Here is a 27,825-nt window from a genome sequence, read left to right as displayed (position 1 = left end):
CGGTAGCCACACACCAGCTGCAAGCCCTGGATGCTTGGCCACAACTCCTTGTTCTGGCAGGCTCATGGTGGAAGGGGCAGCTTTTAGTCTGGAGAAGAGGAGGCTCAGGGGAAACCTCATGGCTCTCTACAGCTGCCTGAAAGGAACGTGTGGGGAGCTGGGGGTTGGCTCTTCTTGTCGATAACCGGTGATAGGACTAGAGGGAATGGCCTCGAGTTGTGCCAGGGGAGGTTCAGGTTGGAAATGAGGAGACATTTCTTCTCAGAAAGAGCGGTCAGGCGTTGGGACAGGTTGCCCAGGGAGGTGGTGGAGTCCCCGTCCCTGGGGGCATTTAAGGAAAGGCTGGACGTGGTGCTTGGGGCCATGGTTTAGTGGGTGACATTGGCGGTAGGGGGCTGGTTGGACCAGATGATCTTGGAGGGCTTTTCCAACCCTAACGATTCTAGGGTTCTATGTTTCTCTTCCCCTCCCTGTCTCTCCCTTCTCCACGGCCCCCCCGCCGCCATTTTGGGGCTGCCCCCGGGGCCGCGCCGCTGCCATGGCAACGCCGCCACGCGCCCGTTGCTAGGGCGGAACGCCTCCCTGCTAACCTTGTCCCTCCCCTCTCCCCGTCCTCACCCGGGTCCCCCCCCCTCCCCTCCCCTCGCCCCTCCCCTCCGCCCCCCGAACCCGCCTCCGATTGGCTGCCCGCGGGGGGACGTCACCCGCGCGACGGCGCCGGGCCCAATCGGGGGGCGGCGCGGGCGCGGGGAGCGGCGCGTGGCGGGCGGCCGGCGGGGTGCTGCCGGTTGGGCGGGGCCGGCCGGAGGAGGAGGAGGAGGGGGCGGTGGCGGCGGCGGCAGCGGCCATGTCGTGGCTCTTCGGCCTCAACCGCGGCGCGGCCCCGGGGGGCGGCGGCGGGGACGCGGCCGGGGTCTCCCTGCCTCCGGCCCCGGGGGGTACCGGAGGTGCCGGTGGGGGGGGAGGAGGAACCGGGGACCGGCACCCGCCCAAGGACAAATGGAGCAACTTCGACCCCACGGGCCTGGAGCGGGCGGCCAAGGCGGCGCGGGAGCTGGACGCGTCCCGTGGGTGACGGGGGGGGGAAAGGGGACGGGGTTGGTTGGGGGGCGGCCCCGGGGGAGGGCTCGGCGGGCGCTAACGGCCCCTGCCCTCTCCCGCAGGCCACGCGAAGGATGCCCTCAGCCTGGCGCAGATGCAGGAGCAGACGCTGCAGCTGGAGCAGCAGACCAAGCTCAAGGTGCGCGCCGGCTCGCCGGCCCCTTCCGAGGAAACGTCGGGTTTGGGGGCTGGCATCAGCCGGAGCCCCGTTAGCTAGCGATCTGCCGAGGATCCGAAGTCGTTTAGGTTGTGGCTTAGCTTTGGCGAGGCGGGGTGCTTGCTTTGAAGGAATGAGAGCGCTGGAAGGTGAAGTGCAGCGGGGTTGGCACCTCCTCCGGCACGTTTCTCCCCCCCCTTTTTTTGGGTAACTGGCGTGTCTGGAGTGGGTTTGTAAATCCTGCGATAGCACACTTGTTTTTAGGGAGTCTTGAGGGTTTTCTGCAGGGAATTGTAGAGTAGTTGGGTAAAAGTGAGGCTTGCGTGCGCTTTATCGTGTTTTTTCATTTTTTTTTTCCTGGAAAGTATGATTTAAATTGTATTTAATCACTAAATAGCAAACTACACAATTCTTATAATTTTCTTACAATCATGCTTTATCTTTCTTTTGTCACTGGTTGGTTTTGGAGGGTACCATTCTGATAACAAACGCATCGCTTGTGATCCTGTGATCCTTTGAATCACTTTAATTCTGTGACTTGGAATATAATTGCCATCATCTTTTCTCCCTAGGGTTATGTATTGAGCTCGTTTGTGATAACTATCTGCTTATCTTACCAGGAGTATGAAGCTGCCATAGAACAACTGAAGAATGAGCAGATACGGGTACAAGCAGAAGAGAGACGAAAAACGCTCAGTGAGGAAACAAAACAGCATCAAGCAGTAAGGGAACGGGGAGGAAGATAACTGATAAGAGGCCGTGTTTGTGTTTCCCATATGGAAAATGAAACGCTGCATGAATTGCCCCTTTTGATGGTGGTGGGGTGGCAGTCAGACGTAAATGGGAGGCCATTCACTGGCTGAGCCTGTCTTTTACGCTGGCTTTGTGATGATGAATTTAATTTGTAGTTAAGCGCATCTATGTCAACTTGAACTTTTGATACCAAAACCTTGGTATCGTCCAAAGAGACAGGTAATGGCACTTGCTCTTGTTGTTTACTCTTTGAAATTCCCCTAAAGGAACTTTTAGGGAAGTGCTGCTGAACAGCCTGAGGGACACTTTGTATTTAAGAGCTGGAGGTTTTATAACATTGTAGACTATTGGCTTATTGAGCACTGTTACCCTGGACAGTGAAATGCCTCAAGTTATTTGTATCTCAGTTTTAAGTAGCCGGTCAGCTTCTATTTCTTCTAAGTTTAATCTTTTGAACAGAAAAAGTAACAAAGGAGAAGCGATGCAAATCTGTGAGCCGCTGGAGGCTGTGTTGTGAGCGATGTAGGTGTTTTCTGCTATGTTCTAGCATGAGTGACTGAGGTGGCAATAGTACTGAAATCGGAGCAACTTAAGCTAGCTTTTTTTCTAATAGCTCGCATATGGTGGCTTTTTACTTTGAAAAGTAGGGGATTGATTGGTTCTAATTGATTATTCACTTTGGGAATAGAGCTAGAACCACTGGATTGGCACATGTTGCTTTTTATCCCGTCGGAGTTTAGACTTTGAACGGGGCCGGCTCAGGAAGCAGGCTTCACAGTCTGTTCACGAGTTAGCGCTTGGATTCTTGCAGTTCACAGGGCGTTACTTGAAGTCAAAGCTAACTTGATCGTGATGTGTTTCTGAAGTGCCATGGTTTAACATAAAGTTATTGAGGAGGTAACTTGCAAGCTGTTCTGATGTCTCTATATTTGGAGTGGAGAATAATATCACCCACTGTGCAGTCCTCGTTGATGGACTGCGGCCCTCAGACCACTTCTGTTGAGTTTAGATGATGTAGATGTATTTGCCAGTTGTAGTGGAAAATTGATGAGAGAAACTATGGGGGACAAGAAAAAGGATCAGGAAGGGAGCTTATCTGACAGGCAGTATGTATCTGGACACTTCTATTGCTTGCAGTCGCCAGTCCAGGTGCTATGTTTTAGAACATGAAAGCATGTTGATCCTAGTAAGTAGGTGTCCCTTTCTGGTCCAGAGAACACTTGTTCTTCGTTTTTGTATCTGTCATACCTTAAAATGAAGTCGGACTATTAGACTTCTCAGCATAGAGGAGTTTATGGAGCTGGCTGAGGAAACTTGTCCCAAACTTTGCCCGTTCATTTTTTCAAATCCTGGATTTTTTGTTTTTTTTCCTTTGTGTCTGCTTTATTTTTTTCCCCCTGCATGTTCCAGATATCGTTGCCCTTGGTACTAGGTTCTTTCAAGTGCGTGATCTTTTTATTCTGACTACTATTTTTTTTTTCCAGCGAGCCCAATACCAGGACAAACTGGCACGGCAGCGCTATGATGAACAGATGCGACAGCAGGTATGGTAGCTTCCTTCTCTAACCCAGCTGGGAACTGAATAGTAGCTTTCTTATGTCAAAGGTCTGGAAACGTGCCGTATCATGCTGGCCAGGTAGCTAATGCTAGACACAGTTGCTTTCATCCATACTATTCACTTGGCATCAGTGTTTCTAGCCAGACAAATCAAAGATCAGGACTTGGGACTATGAAATGTGAATCTGAGAGATGGGGAGCAGAAGAATGCACTTCAGCCTAAGCACCACCTTCTTGATAGCAATTAATATACTTAAGCTTACATAAATACCTAGTGACTGGTTCCTTACAACTTTAATGCATCTTCTGCTGTCACCTCTGCCTCCAGCAACTTGCTAATGAGGAGAACCTGAGGAAGCAGGAGGAATCTGTACAGAAACAGGAAGCCATGAGGCGTGGTAAGTTACAATTTTTCTTTCACAGTTGACAAAGTGGGTGGGCAGATCGGTCTCCGCTCTCGTGTTTAACTCCTTGTCTGTATTGGCTCCACATCACAACTGGGCGCGTGCTAATGTTACATTGGCAAATAGCAGGTTGATCCCAGCAGTACTAGAACTGCCAATTGATTGAAAAACCAGTTTAAGAAGTGGCTGAACTATTAAATGGCTGCTCTGTGGTACTTGGATTTCCCAATAAACTATCAGCATCTGCTGATATTGCAGTGAAATCCTGCTCTTATACTGGAGCAATCTAAAACAGAACCAATTTTGAGGAGGGAAGAGAAAGAAAATAGCTACTGGGAGTAGTGGTTGAAACCATGTCACCTAACCTCTATTTGCTTTTTGTTGTAAAAAATAAAAGCTGAATAATGACAACTTAGTCTGAAACTTGCTTTGTTTCTTCTCATTGTTATGGAGTTGCTGCAGTCACTGGGTTGGGAGAGCCAGCAGGACTCCACTAGGCCACAAGTGTCAGAAATGTAAGGCGGTTTGTAGGTGACCCAGTGGGAACAGAAAGTTGCTCGGCACGCACGTGTTCTGCCAAGTTGTCTGCTCCTTGCTGCCATCTAGTGTGCTCTGGGCTTTGATCAGTACCCTTGTAGTATTGCAGCAACCATTTAACAAAGCTCAGGGGTGAACCTTGGAGGAGGAGGAGATTTCATTCCTGAGGTCCCCACCTCCTCCCAGAGGCACTGTCTTTTTCCTTCTCTGTTGCTTTATCCCATGTTGTCTAGCTCTCTGGCTGAGGTCTGTCCTAAGCAATTTTTGTGGTAACAGGTTTCCAGAACAGATTTGTGATTGTCTTGCAGTGCCCTCTCTGGAGAGGGACGCCTATTTGGTGTGTGATCCCTCTAAGCACCCAGGGAAAATTCCTTGCCTGTCTTCTCTGATACTGTACTGGTTGGCTGTGGGACCACGCACAGCTGTGGTGAGGCCAGGATGAGTCAATGCATCTTTCCCCAACCTGCTGCCTGGGATTAAGCCAGCCCAAAAGATTGTTCTCTCCTTTTTTAAAGCTACTGTGGAGCGAGAGATGGAGCTACGGCATAAGAACGAAATGCTGCGCGTTGAGGCAGAAGCAAGAGCCCGTGCCAAGGCTGAGCGGGAGAATGCAGACATCATTCGGGAGCAGATACGCTTAAAAGCTGCTGAGCATCGCCAAACTGTGCTAGAGTCCCTCAAGTATGTGCAAGCCGACAGGAGGACGTGGTTGCCTAGCTTCTGTGCAGTTTTCCCCTACCATGTAGGAAACCATTGCTGTTTATTCCTCTAAGCTCTGAGGAATATTAAAACTGAACAGCTTTGTGCTCTGTACAATAGGAGTTAGTTGAAAGAGAAGGTTCGTTTTAACGTGTCTTGGTACGTTGTGATCTGAGTGTGAACCAAGGAGTACAGAGCTATTAATTTTGTACAATTTTCAAACGGTTTTGAAAACAGATGTTTTCAACCTGTATTTATTAAGATTGAGATTTGGTTGCTGTGAAAACTTCCTTTATGTTTTCTGAACATAAACCATAAAAGTAAACCAGTGCATCTCCAAAGGGTGGGCATTTGAATTTTTAATCTGTTAATTTCAGGTACTTTGAGACTTTTGAATAGAAAGAGCTTTTAATTTAAAGATTACAATGCATCACTTACCACTAAGCTGATTCTTTAATATATTAAATCAGCCTAGTGCCAAATACTTTTTTGGATTTAATCTCAGATCAGGTGTAGACATCAGATGACTATAAATGTATGTACATGCTCGTTCATGTTTGAGTTCCCAGGTGAGCCCTCAGTTTGTTTTGACTGGTTCTAAAGAAGATCATAATAGAATATAAAACTGTTGTAAATTGTTTCAAATCAGTCATCAAAATTCTTCTCTCTCCTGTTTGTCTTGATGTTTTGTTACCATAGGACAGCTGGAATGCTCTTTGGGGAAGGATTTCGTGCTTTTGTAACAGACTGGGATAAAGTTACAGCCACGGTAAGATTGTGTCATGTGCTGATAGCTTCCAGAAAAGTCTGTGTAAGTGTATGCAAAACTTATCTCCTCGCTGTGGTATGCCTGTGAAATTTTATGGCATGAAAGTGCTGCTTAGTGCTGTCTTGCAGTATTAATTTAAGGAGATACCACGTTCCAAATTTTTATACTAATTAATTCTCATCTTTGGTCACATCAAAGTTCTGGCTTTGATCAGCCCCGTGTAATTGTCTTGCCTTTCGAGGAACCACCATGTTAACAAACACCTTGCCTGAAGGTTTGCCTGCTGCTACAGGTGATCGGTGGAGGTTCTGTGAAGAAGTATGCTTCTTTTCATCCTAGCGTTTGCTCACAGTTGACCTAGCATTTGCTGCCTCTTGCGTATGTAAGGCAGCAGTATGTAGGTAACGAGCGTTGTCAAATGTGTAACGTTGCTTTATAGGACTACTTTGCAAGTGGTGTTTTTTGTGGGAACAGTAATCTAATCCCAGCTCCTTCCTGCTGATGTCTTCTGGTTAAACTTCAATCTGGAAATGGCTTTTTAGGGATACTAGGGAAAACACTGACAATGTGTAAGAGTTGATCACTGGTGGACAAAAAAGGGGTTTTGTTTCTTCTAGACCGCTGTTCTCCAAAACTTGTCATTGTGTACACCTCACAAGTAAAAAATAATAAAAAAAATCTGACAGTGTTCCCCCGCTACAGGTATATTTACTTATAAATTATTGGAATTACGGTAACAAATGTATATATTTTCTTCCTGCACCCCAGTGGATGGTCTTTCATACCCCCTGGGATGCATGCATGATGCTTTGAAGACCACCGCTCCAGACGAGGGATACAAGATAGTGACATGAAAGGGGAAGATTACGTGTTCTTTTTTTGTCTTGCCTGGAGAATTTGGATGATTACTATGCAACGATTGCCATGCAGTCTTCACTAACTTGAACACGCAGGCTTCTGCCTCTTCCCTGGTGGGAGTTCTCACTACATCTGCATTCAGAATTCCCATATTTATTGTAAAACTTCTCTTCTCCTTGATCTTCATCCCATTAATTTATGAGAGAGCATTGCTGGGGAGTAATGAGCATATAAATACTGAATGTTGATCACCAGGGACAACATCCTGTCATTAGAACAGGGAGTGGAGAATAACACAAGATTTCCTGAGTAAACATTGGAAGGAGAGCGTTCCTTTCTTTTCACTGCAGCAAAAATGCAAATGCTTTTAAAAAACGAATAACGCCGTTAGTCACTTGCTAATGATGGGCTTTCTTCCTCCCTCTTTGCCTTGACTGACATTTTTTTGGTGTCGTCTTGGGCGCCTGCATCCCCACATCGTGGGGGAAAAATGTTGTTTATGGATAAGCTGGAAATGTAGAGATCGCTTGTAGAACTGTTGTGTGTCTTGATCAAAGGCCATCTAAGCATATTTTCACGGGAGGAAAGAGCGTGGCAGTTACCTCTTGTTGACATAAGGCTGTCTCTCACGGCACTACTTACAACAAAACTTCGCGGTGCTAAAATAGTTTTAGTAGCATGGCTTGTTAAAATGGACAATTTGCTTGAAATCAGTCACAACCGTCTGCTCCGCCAGCCAGTTTTATACGGGGAGGCTGGCACAAAAGATGCTTTGTCTGAGTGAGTGCTCGTGTTCAGTGGATCCTTTTGTAATCAGCAGGCCCTACCTGGAGTGCCTGCAGTATCCGGAGCCTTTTGAAGATTACTGCCTGGTGCTTTTAGCTGCATATTCTCTTGACCCAGATACCAGTTTCCTGCATTATGGTCACTTTTGCTTCTGACGAGCTCTTGTCTTGTGAATTTAGGACTTTTTTAAATAATGCCAAGAGTGCATATATTTTTGGAAAGGAGATAACACAGCCCAAATTCTTACATTTTCTGTTGCTTTGAAAAATGCTGTAATGCAAGATTTAGCCAGTTCTTTTTAAGAGTTCCTCTAAATTAGCCCTGGATTTTCATCTTTCTGCCTACTGTAAGGGTTGCTTCTTTTCCTACCTCTCCCCATCTGTGTAACCCCAAAGGTTCTGTTCAGAGTTGGTTTTGTTTTCAGTGGAATTCACTTTGTCAGGCATAGATTGCTTCCTTTGCTGGATACTTCGTGATGAGCAGATAGGCACTGTAATCAGACTGATTTGTGGAGCTGGCATAGTGATTGGGCTCTTCCGGGAGGGTGAGTTGAATAATTTTCCCATTTTGATATGTAGCTGTCAATCTCCAAGCTGTTTTTTTCTCTGCATCTTGTAACGTGGGTGTCAGTGAAGACCTAAATTCTGATAAACTTCCCTCTGCCTGGATGGATCTGATGCACCAACCCCTAACTTTGCTGCTAAGCAGGTGAGGCAAGGGTGCGTGAGGTCTTTGTCAAGGTACCTTGCTTTCAGAGGGAGGCTGCTAAAAAGGTGGAGTCTCTTGTGTCTTCCAAATGCCTGTAAGCTGAGGTGAATCGGGTGCAGAGTTCATCTTATTCTTTGTGTCTTAGAACCTGCAGCTCTAAACCCTTCGTGTTTCCATCCAAAGCACGGGTATGTTGCACGTCTGAGCAGATGGTGTCTCATGGTTTATTGAACAATGCCATCCTTGTTGTCCTTGAGCTTTTTGACCTTGTTCTGTACGTGTAGCAGAAGCCTGCTCACTCTAAAAGCAATTGCAGCTTGCCCTTTTGTCTACCTGGGCTTGCTCTGGTAGGAATCACTGGCATCTAGCTGTGAGCTGAACACTGCTGATTCCTTACGCTCGGAACGGTGAGGAACAGTTGGCCTCTTCCTAAACACCTCTCAGTTTAAAAGTAATACCCCTTGTTCCTTGCATTTTCAGTTGAATAGGATTTTTTGGTAAAGCAACTGACTAGATTAGATACGTATGAACAGGTGGAACGGGAGGCTTATGTTTGTGCACCTGAATTAAAGGTTTATAAAAGGTATCAGTGCTTTCAGTCTCTGGGAACAAGGTTTAAGGAGAAAATCCCGTACGTGCTAAAGATTTCTGTAAAGTCTTGCTTCCGAATCCTGCCTATCCCGAGATGTTAGTCATAGGAACCTCCTGGAATGTCTTTAGCATTGTCAGCACAGCTCCTTGTCTGTTCTGACAGCTCGCTGTGGTGGAAAATGCTGCCTGCAGGGCTGCTTGGTTTAATATGAGCCAACTTAGCGCTGAGCTGAGCAGCGACCATAAACCACAGAGCAGTCTGGAGTCTTTCTGCTTCACCGACAAATTGATGGGAATGTCTTGCATTCTAGGGTTTCTGAAAGACCTCATCTTTCACTGTAATGCAGTGGTGGTAATTCCCATGGTGGTTTTAGCTTTGAAACTCTTCTTGAGTACCTGTTTTTCTTCTGTATTGGATCTGACATGACTGTTCTCCTTCAGCAAATGGTTTCGGCCTCTGCTGTCACTGCACTTACTTTCTCTGTCTCCTATTCAAAAATGAGTTCTAGGAAGCATTTTTAAACAGCAGCAGTTCTCGTGTACCAGTATTTACCAAAAATACTAGTGTACGGTGCTGTGTTGATATTACTGCTGCATTTATGGTGCTACCTATGTTCTTACGTGGGTCGTAGGCTTACTGTGTGGGACAGTTCTAGGGCTCAGCTGATGGAATGTCTGTGTGACTGATACATAACCTTATCCGTTCCTGTTTTTCTCCTTACTATCCATTTTTGCTACCCTGATGGTCTCTGTACTCATTTCACAGCTTTTTCTGCCTGTGTTATGACAGGTGATTGGTATGTATTCACTTGGGAGCATCTGCCCCCTTGTCCTTGGTGGCAGCCACAATTTGGATGTTTCCCTTGGCATCTTTAGTTCAGCACAAGTTTTCATGCATGAGGAGGGGGTAGTCTGGCAGGCAGCACCTGGTTTATTCAAGCTTATTATTATTAAGTGCCTGCACGGAATACCTTTTAAAAAAAAAAAAAAAAAGGTGGGGGGGGGAGAAATGAACTTGACTGTGTAAACAGCAATAAAACATCTGAGCACAAAAAAAACCATCCTGCTTGCTAGCATCTGTACTGAACCATAGTTCCCTACCACAAGACATACTGCACGTCCACCGTTGCTTTACTGTCAGTTTTTTCTAATCCTCACCCCTTTCCTTTCCAGGTGGCAGGCCTAACCCTGCTAGCAGTGGGAGTTTACTCTGCCAAGAATGCCACCGCAGTAGCCGGGCGATACATAGAAGCACGCTTGGGCAAACCTTCCCTGGTGAGAGAGACCTCGCGTATTACTGTGCTGGAGGCACTTAAGCATCCTATCAAGGTAAAGTTTAGCTTTGTTTTTGTCTTGTTCTTAGCCACGAGGATGCAAAACTCCTTTTACAGCTCTGTGGGTCTTTGAATAAACATACGATTAGAGACTGCACAGGTGAGCTGATCTCGTTGCCATTTTATATAAGGTTTGGGGGTATTGAGTTTCAGAAGCAGTGGTTGATTTCTACATGTGAGTGATTGATTTTTGTCCTCTCTAGGTTGGTAAGCGTCTTACCAGCAAGGCTCAGGATGCCCTTGAAGGAGTTGTTCTCAGTGTGAGTACTGTTTTTTTCTATCTTGGTCTGGAACGATGACTTCTGAATCTCAATAGGAAAAGCTGTTACCGTACACACGTTTCAAACGCTGTAATTCTGAAGACTTATCACCCTTGGGGCACCGAGACCATAAATAAGTTCCTGCGTTCAGTGACATACATTAACAATTCTGTTAACCTTCTTTTCCCTCTGTGCAAAGCAGTTAGAAATCTTAGCTCAGTGCTTGCCTGGCTGCGGTTTTTCCTCTGTAGTCAGCATGTTAATATTCAGAGTTCTGCTTGTCTCATCTAATCTGCGAAATATTACTGAACCTAGATCTGCTTGTAGGCCAAAAGCCTCAGCAGCATGTGCACTTGCCCATCTTGTGAATGGTTCTAAACTTGCTAATTAGGGCTGCCTCTGTGTATTTGATTCTGAATTTTGATTCCTTGATATCAGGCAAATTCAAGTGCTCGAGGCTGCTGAGAGAAAACGCTCCTGCAGGAGTAGCTTTCTCCCAGTACCTCTATAAAGGCAGTAATAAGTTTGAGCATGGATGTTTATCACTGAAATGAAAGAATTAGCGCTGCAGAGAGCGCTTACGTTTTGACGTATCCCTCCCAGGGCATCCAGGATGAAGTGAATGTTGAGGTGTTAGCACTTCTTAGAGCAGTTACTGCACTGCTTCCTGGCTTGATAGAAGAGAACCGCAGTCAAGTGGACAGAACTTGAAATTGAGTAAATCCTGATATACAGAGGGAAACGACCCTAATCCAAAGCAATAAGCAGCTGAAGTTGAGGCTTAAAAGCTTGAGACTGTAGGAGTGCTGCCAACTTCTTGCTGGTACCGATCTGTGAAGCTGATAGATGCTGGTCTCTTGGTACTTTCTGTTCCTTAAGTTTAACTCTTTTCTTACAGCCACAGTTAGAAGCACGTGTGAGAGATATTGCCATAGCAACGAGAAATACAAAAAAGAACAAAAGCCTATACCGGAATATTCTTATGTATGGTCCCCCCGGCACTGGAAAGACACTCTTTGCCAAGGTAAACCCTGCCAAGATTCTGACAAGGTGTATGTTGCAGAGGGCTCTGAAAACTACGAGGTCCTAAGCACCCTCTGTGGTCTGAAATCCATCGCTTGACCTTTGTGGTTTTGCCTCCCTTTTGGGAAGGGAAGAGGACATCCACCTGCTCCAGCTCCAAATTAGTGCAGCTGCTTGGATTCTAGTGCTAAGCGTAGGCAGAAGAGCCCTTCCATCTGGAAAAGGCACTTGGCAACTGTGACTTGTGAAATTGCAACACCAGCCTGCTGTCTCGTTTCCACCTCTGTTAATTATATACGCTTGTCTAAACAGGGTTATTCCTGCTTGTCGCTTACTAATCCTCAAGTGAAAGAAGAGATAGGTATGGCTTTACTGTGCACATGTTCCACAAGGGTGGTGTTTGCATGGATTTGAGGTGGGATTTGATTTTTGACTTGCTTATCAGTGCTTGTCCGGTAGATCTGAGGTTCCCTATACTTGTTTGATTTGGTGACTCAAGTTGAGTTTTGTGTCCCTGTCAATATATAAACCTGTAGCCCAATACCTTGCTGCTGTCTCCAAGAGTCTGCCAGCTGGTTTGGATTTGTAAAGCCAGCAGAGAGGGGCAGGGCTAGGAAATCGCAACAGAAACATGAAGAGAAGAAGGAAGAAGAGCTGAGGAAAGTGTTTAGCAGTGGAGAAAGGGGAAGAAGTGTATTTAACACCCAGTAGCATGGAAACTCCAAGGGGCTGGTGGTGGTAGCTGTAAAGGATTGGAACAGGTTGGAAGAGTGAGGAGAGGGCTGAGTGCATCTGACGCTTATGCTCTAGAGAGGAGCAAATACTGCACTGAGAAGCCGACTGTTTTTTGAGCTGTGGCTTTGGCACTTGGGTTAATGGCAGTGACTGTACAGTTTGCTGTTACTGCTCTTCCAAAAAGGCGACGTGTCGCAGTGTGCTGGCCTTTGACTACTGCAGCGCAAAGCTTTATGGGTCTGCAGCTGTAAGTATTCCTGCTATATGACAGGATTCTTGAGGCAGATGTGAAAACACTTGGATATAACTGTCAAAGCTCCCAGCTTCGTTGGACTGATGTAAAACACTAAACATTAGCAGCAGGAACTGGGTGGTTTTAATAGGCAGAGCAAAGCTTGTTTTTTTCCCTGCCTCCTGCTGCGCAGCAGATAATTGGTTGGGTTCAGCTAAGCATGTTTTGCTGGAGCTGTTGCTTGTCTACGTGGGTTGACTTGTTCATTTTAACCTTCAGATGACTTTCTTTGACTCACAGAGCTGGATAGCCAGCTCCGGGTCAGCTGATGATGTGTAACTCAGCCTGCTGTCTGTCACCGTGGCAGGGCTCAGTTGGAGGCTGGTTTGTGAACCGTTCTGAAAGGGAGGATGGAGATCTTTCCCTTTATTGGCTTCACATCCTCGCCATGCCTGTTCTTTCAGACACAGGCGGTTGCGGGCTGATTCACCACTGAGGTGTCGCAGTGAGATGGAGAAGAATTTTAAGCTGGAAGCTTAATTACCATGCTACATAGCCCTTGGCAGACTAGTTGGGGCTGAAGTAGAGGGAGGTTTCCTGAGGCTGTAATTCTGCCCTGCAGCGGCATGGCAGCCTAAGCAAACTTTGGTCAGTGCGAGCCATAGACTCGTCTGATGTTCTCGGTTAATTTTGGCTATCTCCTGTCAAACTTGCTTTATGGGCAGGCTTGCATTTCATGACTTAGCTGAAAAAGCACAGATTTGAAAGGCTTTTTTGTTTGGTTGTTTTTTTTTATTTAATACCTGAAGCTTAAGGGAGATATTTCCAGTGTGCCTCAGGAGCTTCATCAAACCCCTTTGTTTAGTACCCACCAGACTAAGGAGTTGTGGCAGGTTTTAAAAACACAGTAGTAAAGTTCTGTTATTTTATCTGAGTACTCAGTGGGTTCAATGAGCATTTCAGTCTACCTTTTTTTTTTAAATAAACCAATACAACTTTGAGTTATATTAGTTAAGCATCTAGTGAAAAGAATCCTGTTCTGCTGCACAGGGGAAGTAAATTACGAACTAGACCATGAAGAACAGAGTGGAAGAAACAAACAACACAAGTTACAGATAGAGATATAAGCACTCTCAGCAGTGCCTTCTGCTGATAAAATTTCATGTGTTGCCACAAAACTAACTTTCTGTCTTTCCTTCCACTTCAAAGCAATGCTGAAAGCTGCCCCCACGCTGCTGAAGTGGTAAAGAAGTATTCTCTTCTTTGAGTGTACTCACCGTCTGAAAATAAGCACGTTGATAGGTCTAAGCAACTTTTATTTCTCTCCTCATCTTTTACGGTCTTGCAGTGAAAGAGTGCGCTTAACCCTTTGGTTTTGTTTCCTTCCAGAAATTAGCCGTGCATTCGGGCATGGATTATGCCATCATGACAGGTGGTGATGTTGCCCCCATGGGGCGGGAAGGAGTTACTGCCATGCATAAGCTCTTTGACTGGGCAAACACCAGTAGGAGAGGGTAAGTAGAGGTTCCTCTGACCCCTGAACGTGCTTCCTTGCTCAAAGAAGCTCACTGCAGTAATGTAGCTCAGAGCCCTGATCCGTGTGAGTGATACTCGTGCACAGATGAGGCAACGCTGACCAGGAATAACACCATCCAAAGTTTGCCTAGGATGGGTGAACTTTTGCTGCTTGGTAGTATTTAAAAGGCTGAAAGCTTTTGCTCTTCTGCTCCACCAAACCTTTTTTGTTTACTTCAGAGTTTCCAGATCAGCCATAGCTTGACTCCCTGCTGCTCTCCCCGCGCTGGTGGAGAGAAGTTGCACGCTTGAAGGCTGGGCTGCATGTCTTTCAGAGGGATTTCTGTTCTGACAGTATTCAGCATTAGCACAAGTGGAGGTGCAAACAGGTGCTTAAACTCACTGGATGTTAGGTTCCCTGCTGCAATTGTGCAGGTTTTAGACTGGTAGTGTTTGGATTTGACTTCTTGTTTAGTTTTTGAGCCTCAAGCAGAAGCAGAGAAATATAAGAAAAAAGGATAAGTTGGAGATGGATGCTAAAGGCATCGACATTAGGTGGAGGTAAAAGTCACAAGCCACTTGTGATTTTTTTGGTCAACTTTAAAAAAACAACCAGAAGGATTCATACTAAGGCTAAAACTTGACTCCTTGATTTTTTTTAAAGTGTGTGTATGGGTGTAAATTCATTCTGTAGTCCAAAGGCAGTTGAGGAGCTCTTTGTCCAGCCAGGTTATTAAAATCCAATAGATTGCTGCATTTGTCACCTAGATATTTCCGTTGGCTACTCTGCAAGTTTGTTTTTTAAAGGGGAGAGTAAATGTCCTGAGGATTTCTACTCCTTAATCTCCTCTTAACCTGATGAGCTGTAGAAGGAAAGGTGTAAGAATTTAAGCAAGCTTAGAAAAAGAAGTTGGAAGATATAGGAGATTACAGATGCTGGCTGAGTTTATTCTGTCCTCATCAAAAACTTGCGTTATAAGAACTTTAAACACTCCAGATACCCTTGATCATCACCTTTGTAAGATGGTTTACATGTGTCCGTAGATGTCAGTATTCTAACCTTTGGTAACATGCAGTATTTAAGCAGCCTTTATTCTGGATATCCAACAATCTTAGGTGCTGGTGAGTGCCGTGTTACCTTTATTAGCTAAAGCAATAGTGGTGGAAGATGCTTCTCTGCAGAGATTGTAGCTGAGAATATTTTCAGAAAAACTGGAATTGAATAAAAGATGTTAAGAGGCCCTGAAATCCCTTGAAAGAAAGCTGTATTTGAAGCTGGACAAGAAAGTAATACAAGCTGTGGCAGCTTTATGAGCAACTTGGTTCTGTTATTGATAAACATCTTTATACGCTTGGTCTCTTGGGAAGAGCACTACCCCTGGGTTATAAGTGAATTTATTTTCGTGAATTATTCATTGATTTTATTAATTCACTTCTCCACAGGTAGTAAAACCATTATATTATTGGCAGTGTGGTTTGGAAAGGAAAAACTCAAGAAAATAGCAAAACTGTGTGCAAAGGAGGACTCTGTTTGCAGGTTTTCAGAATGGCATAAGGAAGCATGGCAGGAAGAAGTCACTGTCAACAAGACTTCTGTGCTTCTGTTTTGGCCTTGTAGCCTTGCATACACTCCTCTAGATAGGAGTAATGCTAAAATAAGCACTCATAAGTACCTGGGGAGCAGGACTAGATTTCAGAGATCTGATCAGACTTGACAGGAACATGCCAGCAATGCTAGATAGAAACCCATTGCCAAACTATGCCCATGAAAATGCCTTTTTCTCTGGTAACTGTTTTCTCCCATCTGTATTTAAAAATCTGGAGGAGGTTAAGGTCGTGTGCCCAAGAATTGCTTCTGCTCAGCCTGCTTCTGAACAGCAGGAAACAAAACTGCAGAGGCCTGGAGGCGTTTATGGCCTAAGGTGTCTTAAGTTAACTCCTCTTTCTTAACTGTTGGCATGGGCCAAGAGCATGCGACCAGAAAGTCGCTGCAGCTCAGATGAGAAATGTTGCCTTAAGAAATGAAATTGGTTGTGTAATCCTTTGGGTTTACAGCTGGTCACAGGTGTGGGTGTCATGTAGGGGGACAGGAGAATCCTTGAGCCATTGGAGCCTCACTTACCTGTCTCCTATTACTGTGTAGTGCTTTCTTTTTACAGCCTCTTGCTATTTGTGGATGAAGCAGACGCATTTCTGCGGAAGAGGGCAACAGTAAGTACTTTCTCTGTGGTCATTATCTGCGCATGCTGCAGTTAGCCAGCCAGCCCACAGCCTTCTTGCTTAACCCGATCAGCCAGCTTACACAGGCAGAACATTAAAACTGGAAGGTGCCACATTACTCAATTAAGTCATGCAGAAACAAGAAATGAGCCTCTTACAGCTGAATGGGATGAGCACCTCAAGACTGACTTGGGAATTTTCCTGCAAAAGACATGGATGATATCTTTTGGGGGGTTTGCAGGTGACCGGGCAGTAGGAAAGAGGTGCTTTGTACAAATAACTATTTATCTTGAGATGTATTCGTAACCAAGCTGTTTTTCACCATGTTAACAAAGCTATATCAGCGCACACAAAAAAGATGTATTTATTTCAAACTAAGTTACCGTACTGTGCACTGAATCTGGCCTTGCTACTTGAACCCCAGTGGTCTATTTGAAGAGTCAACCCTAAAAGATTACTTTAATTATCCTGTAGGTATCTTAACTAGATTAGGGAAGGCCACCTGGGCCATTGTTAGAGCATTGGGTTTGAAATCAAGGGAATCACTGACTGGGCAAATGTTTAACCTCTCGGCTGAAGCTTTGCTTCCTAACTTTTCTCCTGGGTATACAAATTGATCGTTTTTTTCCTTCAAGTTATTATAGTGCTTTGGAGTCTAATGCAAATGCTTGACAATAACAAAACTCACTTTGTCAATAATGCTGCTTAAAGCTGTGACCTCTCGAGTCCCAAGCAGTTGATCTATCTTTGAATTTCTTCTTTGCAGGAGAAAATCAGTGAAGATCTCAGAGCAACTTTAAATGCATTCCTGCACAGAACAGGGCAGCACAGCAACAAGTAAGTATCCAACCCTTCAATTTTCCTGAGCTGAGGAAAGCCAGGAAGTGCCTATGGTGTGCAAATGAAAGTTGGAAGCCTCTGATCCATACCACTAAGGGCTTGAAAAATATGCACAGAATATTCCCTTCTTAGTTTATATACCGAATGCAGCTTATGCCTCCTTTATCTTTTCCCGGAACGTGGAACTCAGAAGGGTTGTACATAAGGTACAGATTTTTGCAAGATGTACAAGTTCTTACCTTCAGATAGTTTTCCCTCTTTTTCTAGGAAATAGTTCCTTTTAGACTTGTAATATTTCGTAACTGTGGATCTGGCAAAGTTATGTTTCTGACCGGATTTATAGTTCCTCTGCAAGCCAGTGAGAGGGAGTGGTAAGGAGGCAGTCCTTTTCCCTGGTATTAGGGTACCTTAGCACTGCTCTGGGCATGCTTGTTTTGGTGCTCCTGGGTGCCATGCCTCCGCTCTAAACAGCAAGGCTGTCATTTTCACGGATGTTTAATTTGCCCCTAACTTAGATCGTGAACCATTCTAGTAGAATGAACACATCCTCATGATTCATGCACTGCATTTTGCTTCTAAAGAGCCTTATTGCTGCTTTGGGCAGTAAGGCATCCCGCATTCATAAATGGGAATTTACTGGCACAAGCCTAACTGTGTGTAAATCTAGCTGAGTTGGAGAAACCCTGAGGAGTACTGTTATTTGGCTGTACCAGTGAATTGTTACCACTGTAACTGAGCACTAGTAATTGTGAATTGCTGGCTTAAACTTCCCAAAGAACTTTCTGCGTCTTCTTGCTGGGTATCTGACTGTGCATGTTCGCTTTATCCTTCTCACCCAGATGTCCAAGGGAAGGTTTGAATATCGGGGTGGGTGTCAATGCTTTTTCTAAGCTGTGTTTCTGCAGGGGTTTGGAGGAATTTCTTGTCGGTAGAAAAGGAATGATTTCGCGCCAGTGTGGCTCATGGGCCAGCTAAGTATCTTCAGAAATGACAGCAAAGAACACAGCCCCCTGTGGACTTGGATTTAAATAGACTGCAAGAACGTCAATATTCCAATAGCTGTGGTTAAAAGCCCATTTCAAATTATAATGCACTATTAAGCTGGTAACATCAATTAAGGCATTAAAGTAGAATTGACATGGGGAAAAAGCAGCATTACGAAGCAAAAGAAAGGGCTCCTGTCTTCAAAATGCTCCAGGAGAGAGCATGACCTGGAAGCTGGCACATCTGTACCGTGGAGCAACGCTTGGTCAAACGAGCCACCACTATATTACAGTACCTTTTGTGAATGCCTCTGTTTCTGTACATGTTAGACTTGTAGCAGGAAGGTGTTCTCAGACTTCCTTGAAAGAAATAGGTGAACTTTTGCCAGCTGCTGCAGAAGAACAACCTCCCCATGCAGTGGCATGCCCAGCAGTGGCTAACTCCCCTTGTCCTTAGGCCAGGATGAGCCCATTCCGTGCTCTGCAGTGCTTTGAGCTGGCTGAGGTTCCAGTTGTGCTGTAGGCTGTCAGTTTGGCAGTCCCTCATAATAAGGATTTTAGTCCTGCTGTGATTCTAGGGTGCTGTGCAGCTAGCAGCTTGAAGCTAGATCCCTGAAGTGGGATTTAAGTTGGAGATATGTACATGCCAGAGAACACTTCTCTCTGTGTTGACACTTGTTCCAAAGTTGCAGACTTAGAGGTCTGTGGGAGGTTGTACTCTTCCAAAATGTTTCATGCCCTTAACTTGAGGTTGATTGTGGGTAAAATGATTAATTAGGGTTCTGTAGCAGGGACAGGCTGGGGAAGGCTGATACTGAAAGGCTAAGTACTGAGTTAAATGCATTTCAGTTGTAAATAGCTTAAACTGTGCTGCATTTTAGTATGTGGCTTGAAATGCTGTTACAAAGCTGTTTCTAAGAAATCTTTAGATGCGTCAGGTCTTTGATACTGGCCATGCTGGTTCCTGATGTTCAGACAGGTTCTCTAATGTGTTTTTGTATGTTTCTCAATCTTCCTTCTCGTGTTTTATGCTTCCAGGTTTATGCTTGTTTTAGCAAGCAACCAGCCTGAGCAATTTGACTGGGCTATCAACGACCGAATAGATGAAATGGTGAACTTTGATCTGCCCCAGCTAGAAGAACGGGAACGGCTTGTGAGGATGTATTTTGATAGGCATGTCTTGAAGCCAGCTACAGAGGGTAAACAGTGAGTATCCCTGCAGCACTCTTCGCCTGTGCAGGATTCTCGTTGTTTGTCTCCTCGTCTGTGTATTTTTTCAGTATTTCTAAGTAGCATTTTTCGAGGAAGTATCTCTGGTTGTATGTGGCAGGCCATGGGACATCTTTCCAACTTTTCCAGGAAGTTGAATGGTCGATAGCAAGTTTCCAGGGTCTGATCTTGGAAGCATTGGGGTTACGGTGATATTATCTTACAAATGAAACCAAAAGGCAATCTGGCTGGTCTTACTGTCTGTCACATTATGCATAAACCCAGTTTAAACCACTCATCCAGATCAGAGCTGGAAAGATGCCTCTTGCCATCCTGTTATGGGATGAGGTGCCGTCCTAGAATTTTATGCCATGCTTTGTCATATACTCAAAACTTAGGAGACCTGTTACTGCGTTGGAGGCAATAATGTAGGTGTGGGCACTGTTGGAACTCCTCGTATCCAAGCACTTGCCTTTGCTAGTTTTAATCCAGGTACACACGTTTGTTTGTGCCATAAAATCAGGCTTTCTATCAACTCCTTTATTCGGGATGGATCTTTGTATAGAGGTTCGTCTGGCCTGATCTTTGATTTCAGTTTCATGTTGCTCTTTACAAAACTTACCTCTGGCTTACCCCTCCTCCTGTCACGTGGCTACATGTAAAGTAATCCTTGTGCTTGTGCTTTCAGACGTTTGAAGCTGGCCCAGTTTGACTATGGCAAAAAGTGCTCAGAGATTGCCAGGCTGACAGAGGGCATGTCTGGTCGAGAGATCTCTCAGCTTGCTGTGGCGTGGCAGGTAAGTAGGGCTTTGATCACTGGGCTTCCTGGGTCACGTTCACTTTCTGGAAGGCTTGAACGTTTGAGTTTTGGAGTCTCAGAATTTGAATCACTTTCAAAGTTTCCTTATGTCCTTGCAGTAATACTAGAACGTTGCCAGCTCTGAGGTGGGTGTCAGAACATCCGCATAATTTATCTCACATATAGGAAGAGCTTTTATAATCACTAGTGGGGAAATCCCACTGAATTTAGTGAATGTATTCCTCTTACTACCATTTTTTTCACCTTTTAAGCTACAGAAAGCGAATCTCCTTTCTAGTCTTTACCTGTGGAAGTCATGAGCTGAGATCCGAAGTAGTCATTCAAGTGCTGATAGCCCTTATTTTATTCTTTGTTTGTATGTTAGAACACAGCTGCTTAATTTTCCCATGTGTTTCAATAATACAAAATCCACACTTTGAAGTCTGTGCTGTCATCTGAAAATGTACATAAAGCTTTACTAAAAAAAATCTGTTCTCTAACTGCCTGAAGATGTGCCAGGTTAGTACTGTTACCAGCTCAGTCAAGAAACTCAGCAAGATGCTTGACTGGTATTTGAGATTCAGAAGGAGCTGGTGCATGTCGATGGGATTTAGATGGACTGCCGTAGTGTCCAGTTAGCATCCGTTCAAAAACGGCTCCAGAGAGCTGACGGTATGGAAGAAGGACCAGAATCTTTGGCATATTTGCCTTTCCCAGAACAAGTAGGTCGTGGCTTCACTTTTTCCAGGTATAGCTAAGCTTTTTCTTGGCTTCTGATTTTGAAACCCAGAGTAAAGACTAAATGTACTTGTTTTAAACTGTGTGACAGTGCTGTGGGGGAGAAAGCAGACCTCCTAATTCTTGTAGAAATTCTTTGTCTCTTTACTTAGAAGAGAACCCCACTATCCATGTATGTGAAAGGTCTTGCTGCCACACGTTTCCTGTAATTAATAGCTGTGGAAAATGATCCTTTGCATTTTATAACCTTTTCAACTCTCTTGGTTTGTCATTCCTCCCCAGAATTGACCTTGGCTTCTAAAATTTATCCTTTAAGTGATCTTGAAGGAAGGGGAAGGTGGGGGTGATGTTCCTTAGTGTTGTTGCCCTGATTACTTCTTAAAATGTACCTCATAGCACGGGGACTATCAGCAAGGGGGGGGGGGCTCCATAAAATTGCATAAGATTATGCTGTCACACAACAGTCAAAGAGCGTTTTAAGGAAAAAAAAAAAAGAAAAGGGGGGGAAGCAAAAAGCAGGAGAGAGTTGGCAAAAAGATAAGAACAGTTTTGAAGCAGAATCTGCAAAAAGCTTTGTCTGTATCAAAATCAAAGTTATTGGTGTTCTGGATCAAGGGACTCTGTATCTTGTCCTTTGTTGATCAAGAAGAGTGTCATGGGGAAGTGTTAAAATAGCACAGCCTTTTTGCAGCTGGTGGCTAGACACGTGGACTTCTTTCCTCAGGAGCTGGCTGGATGGATACAGTTCACTAGCAGGTTTGTGAGAGCATCCAAAAAAGAGTAAGGTTTCTGCACTGAATGCTGCCCTAGGCTGATCCTAAATGCTACCGTAAGGCTCTTCTTCAGTCATTGGGTCAAGGAGCTTGTGTAGAGCCATACAGAAGCTTTGTTTTTGCCACGTTTGGCCCACTGACTTTTGGCTCTGGCCGGACTTGAACACCTACCTGTGTTTTCCTGCTACGCAAAGTACTGAGGGTATGGCACTGCAGGAGCTGCAGTTAAAAGCCTCTGCATGAGCAGAGCTCATCGCAGCTGTGCAAATGTTCTAAGTACCCTTAACCCAGCCTGATCTTCTGAGTGGTGTCAGTGCTTTGAGGCCTGGGTCAGGTTTACCAGGTAGCCTGTTATACGAGCTGTTACAATGCTCTCTCCTACCAGGGAAGGATTGATGCTGCGGTTTGAGTCTTTCTGGCAGTGTTAGTCCTGCCTCTCATTCCTGCCTTTCTGCTATCCTTTGCATTGTGCTAGCACACCTCTTTGTATGGCTGTACTATGAACTGGGTCAGGGAGCTGAACAGAATTAAAAATAGCTTGGCAAGACGACTTCACCGCATAGTGACACTTTTGTCTTGGCACATGTGAGGTCAGGGTATGCAGGGGCTGTATGAGCCAGCACGTCTAGCTCAAGCCGTGCTTACCAGACTGTCCTCAGCTGGATGCAGCAGCTGTCAAGTGGTAGTATGCTACCGATAGGACTGCTAATTTCGGAGTAGTTGGTCTTTGAAACTCATGTAGGATTGAACTGTTGATTTTTAAGATGCTTCATGCCAAAGATGGCTGATGTGGGAAATAACCCGATGTGAGTAGCGCGCGCTTAATCCATTTCCAAGCCTCGGTTTTGTTCCACTTGGACAAAATTTTGTCCCTCTTGGATGTGGGGAGCTTTAAGGAAACTAACCTGAGGATTTTCTAGTTAAGAGGAAGATCTGGACTTCCCTCTCTTCCCTACTTGCAGTTGCTATTCCTGCCCTCCCCCCAAAGCATTATGGCAAGCTAAAAGCACAGGCAGGAAGAATTTGAGATGTTGTACAAGTTGAGAAGATAGAAGGCAGGAAGAGCCAAGAAAAGGGGAAAACAAGGTATCTCTTACAGTTCTGGTTTTGATCTTAGTAACACCTTCCAGAACTGTTAAACAGCAGATGTCGTGAGCCTCGTGCTCTTTAGAAGTCCTCACAGCTGCCTTGAAACAATTATGTCTTGAGACATTTAAGCATCCAGTGCTTTTTTAGATAGGCTCATCACAACAGCTGCTGCAATACAATATGCCTACGGTCTCTGTTTAATAAATGGATTCAATTGACCCATTCTGGGGAAGATTACAGCACAAAGCCCTAGTGAAAACTGCTTATTGTGAATGCTGGAGCACAAAGCTGGATGGGAGCATTTTGTTTGCCTTTTGTTTTCAGTTATTTTGCATTGTGCCCTGATGCGACTTGGCGCTAATCCTCAAAGTGTAGGCTTAATTGCAACATGCCTGTTACTTAATTCACCTCAGATTTGTGTGTGTGTGTTTTCTTAATTAGTTTTTTCCTCCAACAGTCGTTTTCAGTGTTGCTGTCTGTGCAGCAGACCTCTGTGCAGCGTTCCACCTCTGCAGAGGTGTCTGAGAACAAAACCTCAACCAGTGTCTGGACAACAGAGACGAATGCTCAGGGTGCAGAATGTCAGGCTTAATCTGCGGTGAAGTGTTGTTCTGTTCCACAGGGGCTGTCCTACTGTTACCACAAGCTGACTGAGACCTTGCTGCCTGCAATTCCAGTCTTAACCTCCATGCGATGAAACCTAGCCAAATCGCCCACCAGGTAGCTCTAGGAAAGGTAGTGGGGCATCTGTGGTGCTGCTCCCGCTGCTATTCCAGGTCTGCAGAAGTGCTGGAGGAAATGGGCAGGGAGCACCTCTTGTAAAAAGCTGACAGGAAGGTATTTATCATATTCTTGATAGAGTTTTGAGATGCTGGGACCTACATCGGCTCTACATAGCCTGTCTGATCTCATCTCATGGCCAGAACTGAACCTCAGAGGTGGTTTGGGGAAAGGTAACGCGTGGAACCAGCTGGAGAGAAACCATCATAGCCATCAGCTCTTAACCAAAGAGCAAACTGGAATGACAGCACGTGGCCACTTCGCTGTCCCGTGGCCTTGCAGTCATTTCCCACGAAGATGCTTTTGGATTGCTCTGCCAATACTGCTATTAACATAAGCATCTCGGTTAAACTAGAAGCCCAAGCACTAGTTGCAGCTTTCATACATCTAATTTCACTCTAAGCTGGGTTTGAAATTGATTGGGTGCCACTTAAATGAAGCTCTGGGTCGCTGTTGTTTCACTCTGGCTCACGTTGTCCTGAAACAGAAAAAAATAAGTGCAGAAAAGCAGGGAGTGTAACCTCTAGTGCTGGGAGAAATATTGTTGTCTGTGGCACAGCTAATAGTCTGCATGCTAGAAATCCATTTTAATCTCTCCTGCAGAAGACTGTGCCTTCCCTTTTGTCCTTGTTCTTTTCCATTCTCCATATCTAATCCTTCAGGAATATAGCACGGATTAGATGCATTTACACGCTTTAAAATTCCCGTCAGATCTATTACAGTGCTGTGCAGACTTTCAAGTTCTGCACCCTGAACTTGAACCCATTGATAGGCTTTAGATAAAATGTCAAAGAAGCAACTTTTCATTATTCCCAGCCCTACCCTCTGGAAAATTGCTTTGGCATCACTTCAAAAGAATTCTCAGGAGTTTTATGTCCCCGTGGTAACGACAGAGGTGAGCTTCCTGTCATTTCTTCGCCTTTTGTGCCACAGATATAAATACCTTCTTGCTCCCTGAGTCTTGTTTGTGTTTAAAAAAAAAAAAAAGGTATTCTGCCACACTAGGTTATGGGAAGAATTAATGTTTCAGAAGTGTTTGAGCTGAAGGACATTATAAGTCTAGGGGGTATCTTTTGTATTATATTTTTGACCAGACTATTTTCATTATAAATGTGATTCAAAGGGTACAGATTAGCTTGTCGGCCATGTAAAAAATAAACCTTGTTTCTTGGCTGAAATGAAGCATTGGGTCATTTAAAGCTGGGCTTGTCATCTGTGATCCATTCCTCCACTTCCACCAAACTGCTTTGTTTTCAGATTATTTTTTCACTGGGCTCGAGTTACAAAACACAAATGGTTGCACTGGGAAAAAATGGGTTAAAATTTGTCCATGCAGGAGGCAGAGGTATGAATATAAATGAGGCACAGAACCATTTTTGTGTGTGTGCAAGCTACTCCCAGAAGGGACAGCTGCTTCCCCCATTTGCTTTCTTGACAGTGAGGGCCTGAGGCTTTCTAAAAATAGAAAGTCATTGAGAAAATCAACAGAGCGTGAACTGCACAGCTTTGCAGGAGTTTCCACAGTTAAATTTATGGTTGATGCAGAGGCAGGGAGGAAGGGAAGACATCCTCTCTGTTCTGTGGAGGCATACAGCGCACAGCCTGGGAACGCTTACTCCATTTTAAACCCCCCAGATCCTTCTGGCTGGAGGGCTGCGTTGGCAAAGGGGTGCTGGCTCCTGTTAGCCTCAACTCCCCAGTAAAAGAAAAAAAAGCAAGAAATAAACACAAAACAAAGTGCGGGAGGGTGACGGGGTGAGTCAGGTGGTTTTAACTGAGCCGAGCCTCCCTGCCATGCCCCTTTCCCAGTGGTGAGAGAAGGCAGCTCGTGGTTTGATACCCAGTGGGTGAATATTTGTGGGAAAGATCTGCCTTGTGGGGCGCAGGATACCTCTGCCCTCTTGTTGGACGCAGGACGAGTGCCTTTGTGCAAAGACTATTTGCAGGCTCCTTTCTACTCCTCCGCACTCCCTGCTTGCGGCCGGTGTTTACCCGCTAACTCAAGGCGTGAGCATTAGCCTAAGTTGTCACTTCTGCCTTAAGGAAGGATTACGTAGGATTTGCACAGGGAAGAGTCTGCTTCTGATGCTTCTTGCAGTAAAAACCAGCGCCTGCCAACTCCACGGTTACACGTGGTTTGTGCAGTAAGACCTTTTCTGCCTGGTGATGTTCCCCATTCTCCAGAAAGGGCTGTGGGGTAGGGGCTGGCATGTAAGCTAGGGGAGCTTGAAACCAACGCTGCAACCTTTTGTCCGTTTGTTGAAATAATGACTCCGATTGTTCCTCCTGCAGTGAGGTTGCAGTAATCCGACAGGCAGGTGCAACCGCCTGTGGTGGCCCAGTACCGTGTGGGTACTGCGCAGGCCGACAGCTGGCTCCGGGGTTTGTCTTCCCTCCCGTCCACATCTCTGGACAAGGAGAAGATGAAATGGCCGCACTGATTTCTCGCAGTGATGCTTTTGCAGACTTGTTAAACTTGGATAGAGTAAAGCTCATTGCTCAAACCTCAGAATCGGTGTTTCTCACTGCTAATGATTCGTGCAGCCCGCGTGTAACACCTTAGAAACACTTCTGCCTGTCTTGAAAGCCAAAATTTCTGTTCCTAACCGGGATCTCGGGGAATGCCCTGCAGACAGAAGGGTTGGTGCGTGACTATCCGTGACACGAGCGCTCTGTGGAAGGAGGGATGCGGACACCTCGGGGCTGTTGGTTTGGGGCAGGCATCCTGGATGTGAGAAGCTGGAGGGGCTCCCACCCTATTTGTGTCACGCTCCCCTCTAGCAGGGCTGTACAGGGAACCACAGCACGGAGTCGCTTGCAGGAGCACTCGCACGGGGATTAACCAGATATAGAAATCTGCAGCTCGGAGTTGCTTTGTTACCTTGGAGATGAGTTGTTCAGCTCACACTGTAAGCATCCTCCCCTTCCTTCTAGGGTGCGGGTGCTTGTGTTATCATCTGTGTAACGTCCATCAGCGGAGCCTTGGCTGTTCTGCACGTTTGGGCACCAGTGACAGCCCTTTTGCCGCAGCTAAAGCGAGGCGGCGTACAGTCCTATTTACCCTAACGTGCCACTGGAAATGTGGGCAGGTTGGCAAGGGTGTCAGTAGTTCTCAGCCTTTCCTGCAAGGAACTCTGCTCAAATTTGCGCTGCCTATCAAAGCGGCAACAGGACCAGGTGTTCATTTGCCAAGCGGAACTGGAGAGATATGAGTTGGGGGGTGAACGGAGGGGGTTAGAAGAGGGAAGGTCCCACAGTCAGGTGAGTATGGGATGGGAATTGACACAGCACAGAAGTGATACAGGGGAGTTTCCTAGTGGAAAGCAGGATTAGTGCATATTAGATGTCATTTTAGAGATGCCACATTGCCCATGTTCACCCTGGCACTGATTGTAGTCCTCCCATGTAAGTATTTAAAACCTCTTCTGTTGTCTTGGATGGAATCATTCAATCACCATATGCACCTTTTACTCTTTACTTTATCGACTTCGTATGTGCAGCGCTTTTAAAGCAGGAGAGGAAATTTAAACAAGCCGAGTGTGACTGCAGCCTAACCATACGGGCTACATTCAGCACTATGAACCTGTGGCCTTGTTTCTTCAAAGATCTTGCCTCCCAGGAAGTCCAGAGGCAGGCAGGCAAAGGTGCTTGTTAGTACTCCAGAGACAGACTGTAGCGTAGCATGTGAATCTTTCTCTGTGCTTGGGCAGGTTTTTTTGTTTCAGTCCCTGGTAGAGCTGCGGCAAGGGAATCCTTTCTGATGGTGATAAGCCAGATCGCTGTGGCTACCACCAGCGACTTAGAGCAAGGCTGGATGTTGTGCTAGGTAGCGCGGGGGCAAATGTGCATGAGGAAGAGAGGGAGCAGTTCAGCTTTTCATTGACCGTAGGGTTTGTGATCCCTGGCTCACCTCTCTCCTGCCTTTGCTTCTCCAGGCTGCAGCTTACGCGTCAGAGGACGGCGTTCTTACAGAGGCCATGATCGATGCCCGGGTCGCTGATGCTGTGCAGCAACACAGACAGAAGATGGAGTGGCTGAAAGCAGAGGGTGCTGAAGCCAGCAAAGGGGCCGGCAGAAACCCCCTCCTGCCTTTCCCCCAAGGAACAGCGGTGTGAGAAGCTTCCTGCAGGCTTCTGACCAGCGTGTTTGGGGAAGGGGCGCGGGAGAAAAGCGGGAGGGTCTCCTGGGCAAATGTTGGGTGGAATCATGTGTTAAGTGAGAAGTGTGTCCATGGGTGCAAGGAAGGGGGAGGGAGCGCTGCCTCAGTCTGATTTGGGAGTTCGTGTTTTAAGGATGCACCAGAGGGGGAGGAAAAAAAAAAAAAGGTTTTAATAAGGCAGAAACAACTGTATTAAAGGATGCCGTTGCTCAAACA

The 27,825-nt window shown here is 45.6% G+C and overlaps 1 protein-coding gene across 1 annotated transcript; it reads left to right on the top strand.

Moving 5' to 3' along the window:
- The first annotated feature begins 809 nt into the window (after nt 1-809).
- Nucleotides 810-27,825, top strand: ATAD3A (ATPase family AAA domain containing 3A). Its single transcript, XM_035557687.2, has 16 exons — nt 810-1,067; nt 1,164-1,240; nt 1,879-1,980; nt 3,496-3,555; nt 3,897-3,966; nt 5,025-5,190; nt 5,908-5,977; nt 10,094-10,249; nt 10,458-10,514; nt 11,413-11,538; nt 13,894-14,018; nt 16,179-16,230; nt 17,006-17,076; nt 19,101-19,268; nt 19,960-20,068; nt 27,386-27,825. Exons 1-16 carry the CDS (start codon nt 848-850, stop codon nt 27,563-27,565), a joined length of 1,809 nt encoding a protein of 602 aa, XP_035413580.2. The 5' UTR covers nt 810-847; the 3' UTR covers nt 27,566-27,825.

The sequence above is a fragment of the Cygnus atratus genome, chromosome 21 (assembly GCF_013377495.2).
Source record: "Cygnus atratus isolate AKBS03 ecotype Queensland, Australia chromosome 21, CAtr_DNAZoo_HiC_assembly, whole genome shotgun sequence".
NCBI lineage: Eukaryota > Metazoa > Chordata > Aves > Anseriformes > Anatidae > Cygnus > Cygnus atratus.
This window is presented reverse-complemented; position numbering and strand designations above follow the sequence as displayed.

Excerpts from the sequence above, each read along its gene's own strand:
- ATAD3A (XM_035557687.2), top strand. The coding sequence starts at position 848 with ATGTCGTGGCTCTTCGGCCTCAACCGCGGCGCGGCCCCGGGGGGCGGC. Across the intron at positions 1,068-1,163 it reads GCGGGAGCTGGACGCGTCCC|GCCACGCGAAGGATGCCCTC; the intron begins GTGGGTGACGGG and ends CCTCTCCCGCAG. Across the intron at positions 1,241-1,878 it reads AGCAGCAGACCAAGCTCAAG|GAGTATGAAGCTGCCATAGA; the intron begins GTGCGCGCCGGC and ends TTATCTTACCAG.